Source organism: Humulus lupulus, chromosome 2 (genome assembly GCF_963169125.1).
Source record: "Humulus lupulus chromosome 2, drHumLupu1.1, whole genome shotgun sequence".
Lineage (NCBI taxonomy): Eukaryota > Viridiplantae > Streptophyta > Magnoliopsida > Rosales > Cannabaceae > Humulus > Humulus lupulus.
In genome coordinates this window covers 275,791,105-275,799,265 of record NC_084794.1, presented here as the reverse complement: position 1 = coordinate 275,799,265, position 8,161 = coordinate 275,791,105, and the positions used below count along the sequence as shown (strand labels likewise).

Here is an 8,161-nt window from a genome sequence, read left to right as displayed (position 1 = left end):
CTTTTGCATCTCTTATTATAACTTTCTCATTCAACGTTTGCTTGTTTATTTTTGCTGAATCTATTCAATGTTTTTAGAGATTTAAGTATTTATATCTTATTTTTAAATACAAATTTACATGTCTATTTTTTTTAAATTCTAATATTCTATTTATTATACATATGCCACATATTTCGCTTTTTCTTTTATCCATTCAGTCTTTCCATTATATAAAAAATAAAACTTTTATATAAGTATTATTATATGATTTTAAAAAAATATATTATTATATAAAAAATGTGCACATTTCATTATACTTCATAAGACTATAGGCAATTAAACAGATAACTTTCTTAAAAAATATTTAATGTCAAAGATAGACTAAACTTGAATCATAATCCATTAATTGAGATTAAACAATTATGATTCTTCGTAAACTTTTTGTACCACGTATTTTTATACATACATTTTGTTCGTGTCTCTTTTTGGGTCATTTATTATTCTTTCAAAAATAAAAAAGCTAAGGGCACAATGGTAATTTTGGTGTGGCGGGGTTAGGTTGAACACATGAACTTATTTGGTTGAATAAAAAGAAGAATGTGAGAAATAATGGGCCCCTTTGGTAAAATTTTTGTTTTTGATTTTTTAAACACAAAAATAGAAATATTATTTTATTTTTGTTTTTTTATTTTTAAAAAATAAAAATATATTTGGTAACTATTTTTGTTTTTTGTTTTTAAAAACAAAAAATAATAAACATGTTTGATAACTTTTTTTTTTTTTAATAATATAAGGTGTTGATTTGAAGAGGAGAATAACGAAAACTGTTTAAAAAGATTTTGAGAGTGAAATTTTTTTTTATTTTCAAAATTTAATAAATTTTAATTAAAATTTTAAAAAATAATAAATAAAAATAGAGTTATCAAACACATTTTATATTTAGTTTTCAAATTTCTAATTAATTAAACAAAAAATTATTTTTTAAATGTTACCAAACAATCCTATATTATAACAAAATAAAATGGATGAAATAATTTTGGGATTATATTAAATAAAATAAAATAATTGAGAAATTGGTTCACGGACGTTTGAATGGTGGACCAAGAAATTTGCTTAGTTATATATTTTTTTTCTTTAAATAGATATAGGGAATATTCTTTCACTAAAGAATATTTTGGCTATATGAATATCACCGCTTCTATATAATACTGTAGATATATATAATTTATATCGATACCTCAGTAAAAGCAAATATTAACACATATATATTCTAAAATTTAAATCAATTAAACAATAATTAATATATGTACGTATAAAAGCTTCGTTTCCTTAATCATTGAAGAGCTCAGGCTAATTTATAAGTTACATGCATTATTTATAGAGTTTTGTTCTCTTCGGTCATATTTTTCTTATTTTTCGTAAAACGACAATTTATTGATAAAATATAAGATTTATATTATTTTGGATCTATATTGTGTTTCATTATTTGTTTGGTATTTTGATAAATTATTTTTTAGACTCTATATTTTGTAAAATTATTAAAATAGAATTCTAAATTCGATTTTGGTCAATGATTTCTCAACTAAAATCACAAATAATTTACTAAACTAACAGTTCAGAAAAGAAAAAAAATCATTCTGTTTAAAAACTGTGTTATTATATTCAATTTTTTCTTTATCAAAATTGAGTTTATGGTTCTATTTTAACTATTTTACAAAATATAGGATCTAAAAAATAATTTATCAAAACACAAAATCCAAACAAATAATGAAATAAAATACAAGATCCAAAATAATATAAACTATAAAATATATAATATGACCATATATATATATAAAATACAAAATACTAATCAACCATCGTTAAAGTTGTCTTCTCCAACGTCCTTTTGTGTCGGCTTATACCTTTACACTATTTTTTTCATTTGCGCATGGTAGGTATATATATATATATATATATTAATTAATGTATATATACTACTAACTATATAGTATGAACTTTTCCAACTATTACATTTACATAGACCAACTGCAATGATAAAATAATCATTGATTCCTGTATATGTATACACGCGCCCTTTGTAGTACACAAAAAAAAAAAAAAAAAACATTTTTTCAACTAAAAGTAATTGTCACTGATAATAATTGAGCTTTAATCAAAATTTTTAAATTACATATCTCTTTTATATAATAAATATGTAGATAATAAAAATTTTTAGTTTAACAATTTTTTTTTTTTAATGTTAACTTTAGCGAAATACTCTTATATTTAAGAGAATATTCTTATATTTAACGGTAGTATGTAAATACTTAAATCTAAATAAAATAAAATAAATAATTACAAAAATTAAAATATAATATTTTTGATATATTTTACAATAATAATTATTTAAAAATAATAAATAATTAAACAAATTAAAATAGAATATTTTTAAGATATTTTACTATAATAATTATTTAAAAATAATAAATAATTAAACAAATTAAAATATGATATTTCTGAAATATTTTATAATGATAATTATTTAAAAATAATAAAATCATACTTTTTATAACTTAAATAAAATTTAATTAAACTTAAACTCACTTATTAGAATAATATCATATTAAACATATAATATAATCTATTGTGAATTAGCAACAAATTACTTTTTTTAAAAATAAAAAAAAAACTAGCAAGAAACTTAAATTTAAAATTCACGTATAATATTTAATATTACATTAAATATATAATATATAATATCTTGTTGTCACTCCAAATTCAAAAACGAGAACAAACATAAACTTAAATAAAAATAAATAAATAATTTTATTAAAATAAGATATTTATTTCAAAATTTATATGACATTAATATAAATAATTAATAAATTCTATAATAAAACTAAACGAATGTGCATATTGTATGTTGCTTATATAAAGTAATAATAAAATTATGTCGCTAAAGTACATCCAACTAGACACATCAAATTGTATTTTTTTTTTAATAAATATTTAAAAAAAAAACTATTTTTTTAATAATAACATTATGATCATGATGCCATGCGTCCCCTATTGCTAAGATTTTATTTATTTATTTAAATAAAATGTTAATAAGTGAAGCTCTTTTTAAGTAAGAGCAACTATATATATATATATATATATTCACTTAAGGCTTTTAAATAAATTTTTTGGTGATTACTAAAGAAAAAAATATTGTTTAATAAATTAAGTCATAAAGTTTTTGTGACTAAATATTACATTTTTTCATAATAAAAATATCTTGTAACTAAAAAGTAATATTTAATTATTAAAAAAATGTAATATTTAATCACACACTATTACTAATATAGTTATTATGTATAATAATAATAAAATTTGTTGTAATTAAAGACATTTAGTTACAATAAATTCTAATTTTATTGGCTAATACTTTTAGTCATAATTTCTTTAATAACAGGATTGGTATGATGAAAATTTTTAGTTACAAAATTTATTTTGACTAAAAGTAATTTTTTTTAATAAATGATATATATACTAGGTTCTTAATTAGTTTTATTTAAAAAATTTACTAATTATTTTTATTAAATTTTTATGATTCTCATATAAATAAATAATATTATATATAAAAGAATAAAACAAATTAAACCAAAACATTTGTTTACGTTTATGTTTTTTTTTTTTTATAGAAATGTTCATTAAAGAAAGATGAAACGAAAATAAGTACGGACTTTAAGTTCATTATAAAAAATAAATCAATACCATTTCGAAACAAAGCAGGTTAGACCAATTAATGTACAATTCAAACTGTCCATTAAATACGGTTCTAAAACAAAAGTAAAAGGGGACCCACAAAAGACTACTGCTACAAAGCAATAAAAAAAAATTAGCATTAATTGAAATATAATATATTACACAAAACTACAAAAGACATTAATATATTATTGTTCCCCACTATTTAATGTCTTTCGGTTCCATCATAAAGTGGTATAATATATATACATATATATATTTATATATTTATGCAAATATTTTATAAAAAGCACTAGTTGCTTTGACAACTTTGTGGCCTGCTGGAAATCAAAATTGTATTTGTTGTTTCAGACAGAAATTAAAGTCGTCCCTAAAGCATATAAAAATGAGATACTTTTTCGGAATGCATCTGTGCATATTTTATGTGTTTTTTTTGTAGGTGATTTTTTTTTATAACTTTGTTTATTATAGTTATCTAGAGTATTTATAAATTTTTAGAAAATTTTAAATAATTTATAATCTCAAAAACTAGATTTAAACAGATTATTACACTTGTAATTAATTTTTTTTATGTACGTAAAAAATAACATATTTGAACTTAATTTTTAGTACTATAAATTACATAATATTTTAAATAACTATAATATAAATTATTATAAAAAAATTACGCCAAAAACTATTCACCACCGAAAAAAATACAAAAATAAAAATAAAAATGCACCCGTACATACATTGTGAAAGATAGAATTATCGTATACATATATACTTATTTATATATATGAGACTCGTGTGGTTCTCTGTACGTATATACATATACATCGAATTGTGTTATTTGACCGAATATATAATATACCACTTCATTTTGATTTGTGATTTTAATTTGAACAGCATATAATTTGATTTATTATTCTCTCTCTCCACTAATTTTTTTTTCACATGAAGCGTCTCTAAAGATTTGGACCATGGTGCAACTATTCACATATTCATATTATTATATAATTTATCACATATATAATCATGACATACTAACTAATTTGATCAATGGTTGATTGAAAATAAATCGATATTAGCACATGTAGAGTGAGATGTCTTAAGTTACAATTATTGATAAGTAGCATGTGTTCTTGCACATGCATGTTTCTTAATGGCACACATCAAGTTAGTGTTGGATATTTATGCACTCCAAGATTTGTACCCACCCATGGTAGGTCCTATTTTTTTCTTAACCCTCCATTATATATTCTTCTTAATTAGTGGGCCTCTTTATACTTTATTTATGGATTCCATTTATGTTCATATTATTATTTATATATTAATTTGTGTTGTGGGTAGTTGTGCACACTCTACCTAAATACGTAAAATCATATAATATAATTTTTTTTATTAAAGGTTATGTCACAAAAAAAATATATAGTTTGGGACTAAAAAGTAATATTTAATCATAAATTAGTTTAATTTCAAAATTTGTTGTGATTAGTCATAATAAATTGTAATCTTTAACCACTAGATATTTTAGTGATCAATATTGATGTACTATTTCATTATTCACAATTTTTTCACTTCTAGTCATAATACAATGAGTAGTAAGATTTTTTTTTTTTTTTTTGTAGTAGTTAATCCAATGAGATTCGTTAGAATAACTAAATTAAATGTGAAAGTGACTCGAATAATTAATATTTATGTATGAATACATATGCAAGTGATATAAGATATAACAACAACATCATGAAATAATAGTAATGATATTGATGGAGATATATAACTAGATATTTTGTGATACACACTCATGAGTTAACAAAATTTTGTTCTTATTAACTAATCAATATTTGTGTAATTTATATGATTTCTAATATTTTTCACTACAACATTAATTCTTTTCTTATACCTTGTTACTTTATAAGAAAGCTAATATAATATATATATATATATGCGGGTATCAAGTATACATATAATACTACATATACCGAACTATTGTTCGTCATCATCACGTCATTGAAGTAGCACTGTGATATGATCGATCTGGTGATCATGGTCATCATCGTCAACATTAACATCTTTGATCATCATCAAGTCTTTGGCCTTGACCGATTCCTTCTCCCAATTTGTGTTATACACCACAATCAATATGGACACAACACAAGCAATTTGAGCCGCCAGGAGCCCATAACATAGCCCCAAGAAGCCTAACTTCCATACAAACCCCAAAACGACAGCCACCGGAGCTCCAACCAAGTAAAACGCATAGAAGTTAATGGCTGCACCAATCCCTGGCCGAGCACTCCCTCTAAGAATCCCACAACTTGTAGTCTGTGGACAGTTAGCCAACTCACACACCCCAATTATGGGAAGTACGGCCATGGTAAGCTTCAATATCTCCTTATCATGAGTGAAAACCCTCCCCCATGCTCCTCTCCCAAAAGTTGTCCCCACCAGCCCCACCAAAGAAGTTATTAGGGCTATTCCGACTGCCACAGCCGCGGCCAGCCTCGCCTTTGGTGGCTGCCCCGCGCCGAGCTCGTTCCCAACGCGTGTCGAGACCGAGGCACTCAGCGCGGAGGGCAGGGTGTACATGAGAGAGGTGGTTTGTATGACAATTGCGGAGGTGGCGAGGGCCACCTTGGGGTTGGGAAGGTAACCGGCGAGTAACGTCATGAACTCATACCACCACCACTCTAAGCACACGGCTAAGCAACTTTGTATAGACAATCTAATCAAAACCCCCCAACCTTCCCATGTTGAGTTGGTCAAAAAAATTGGCCATGATTTTGGCAAAAATGGTGTTTTCAAATAAGAAGGGTAGTAATTACACTCCTTGTTATTGGTGTTATAATAGAGATAGAGTAAAAGAATGAAAAGGGTGATGAAATTTGTGAGGAAATTGGAGATAGCTATTCCTTGAACACCAAGAGAGAGTTTAAAGGTTAACAGAATAGTGATTGGAATGTGAAGAAACATGGCTAGTAAATTAGACCACATCAATGGCCAAGTAGTGGACTTGCTACGTAGAAAAATACGTAGAGGGTGAAGAAGAGAGTTAGCGAGAAGATCAGGTATGGCGAACTTGCAATATATGCTTGCTATTTTTGTTATGTCTGGATTTTGGTTTAGGATCAACATAAGGGGTTCGAGGTTGAACCAAAGTAGAGAGATTGGCAGTGAAGCGAAGAGTAGTATGAAGATTGTTCTTTGTAGAGTTAGGAATGCAACGGCGTCGTTTTGTGAACCAAAAGCTTGGCTACAAAGTGGGTCCATCCCCATGGCGAGGCCAGAGAGGACTGAGTAGCCAGTGATGTTGGTGAATCCGATGGCTAAAGCGCCACCCGCGAGTTCAAGGCTTCCTAGTCTTCCCATGCAAACCACCATGGCCATGTTTCTTAGATAGTTCACTAAACTCATCGTCAAAATAGGGAAGCCTATGTTTGTCACTCGTTTTAGCTCCTCCACTACCTAACAAAAACAACAATAAACTAAATATATAAGTATTAATATAACTACAAATAATAATAAAAAAAAAGATAGAGAGCATGCATGGTTCATAAGAGAGATGTCTATATATATATACATATTTATATATAAATATAAATATAAAAATAAGATTTTTTAGTACCTCTGGCATTGTCGGGTACTTTTGAACCTTCTCTGGCTCTAATTCTGGAACCATCTAAAATGCTTTGTTTCCTTACACCTTATTGGTCAGAGAGAGATGAAGAGAGAGACAGAGTTGGAAATTAATAATTAAGATGAACGAGAGGAGGGTATTTATAACAAGTTTTGGGGAAGTAGTAGATGGGGTCAGGTCAGGACATTGTTTTTTTTTTTAATTTTTTTTTATGAGTGGTGATATATAAATATATATTATGTGTATAGATAGATATCCACTTATAGATATCCATCCACTTATATTATAATAATTTGTGGCCGGGTTATAGCTTCTTTAACTGAAAAGATTATGATATAAAGAGCCGTATATAAAATAAAAGAAAAAGAAAAGGTTCATTTAAACCGTGCGATATTGAAGAAGGTGTTTGGCCACGCCCCTGTGTTTGTTCAAATTAGATTTTGTCATTTTTCAGAAATGGATGGGAACATAGACACTTTTTTATATTTTATCTTGTTTAACAATATACTAAAGTCGTAGTATATATTCCTCATGAATAATAATGTCTTTCTTCACGTGATTGAATTAGTAAGATCGATTTGATGTTGCTCAAATAATATAAATGTATAGATCTTAATCATGAAGAGTTAGGAGATGATTAATTAATCCAGTGTACGGTTGTTCTCTTATTTTGAGTATTTGACATGTGTGATCATATAAATAAATCATTTCTTCTGAAAACATATGTACGTACCTTGGGAGATGTTACAAATCACTCAATGATATTCACATTATTTATTATAAATTATTAAGAGGAGCCACACATCAATTTTTTAACAATACCTGTGCATCGAT

At 26.0% G+C, this 8,161-nt stretch overlaps 1 protein-coding gene across 1 annotated transcript; it reads right to left on the bottom strand.

Annotated features, from left to right (window-relative positions):
- Nucleotides 1–5,439: 5,439 nt before the first annotated feature.
- Nucleotides 5,440–7,691, bottom strand: LOC133816701 (protein DETOXIFICATION 55). The gene is made up of 2 exons (XM_062249054.1): nucleotides 7,316–7,691; nucleotides 5,440–7,155 (listed from the first exon to the last, which is right to left on the bottom strand). Exons 1-2 carry the CDS (start codon nucleotides 7,367–7,369, stop codon nucleotides 5,698–5,700), a joined length of 1,512 nt encoding a protein of 503 aa, XP_062105038.1. The 5' UTR covers nucleotides 7,370–7,691; the 3' UTR covers nucleotides 5,440–5,697.
- Nucleotides 7,692–8,161: the final 470 nt, after the last annotated feature.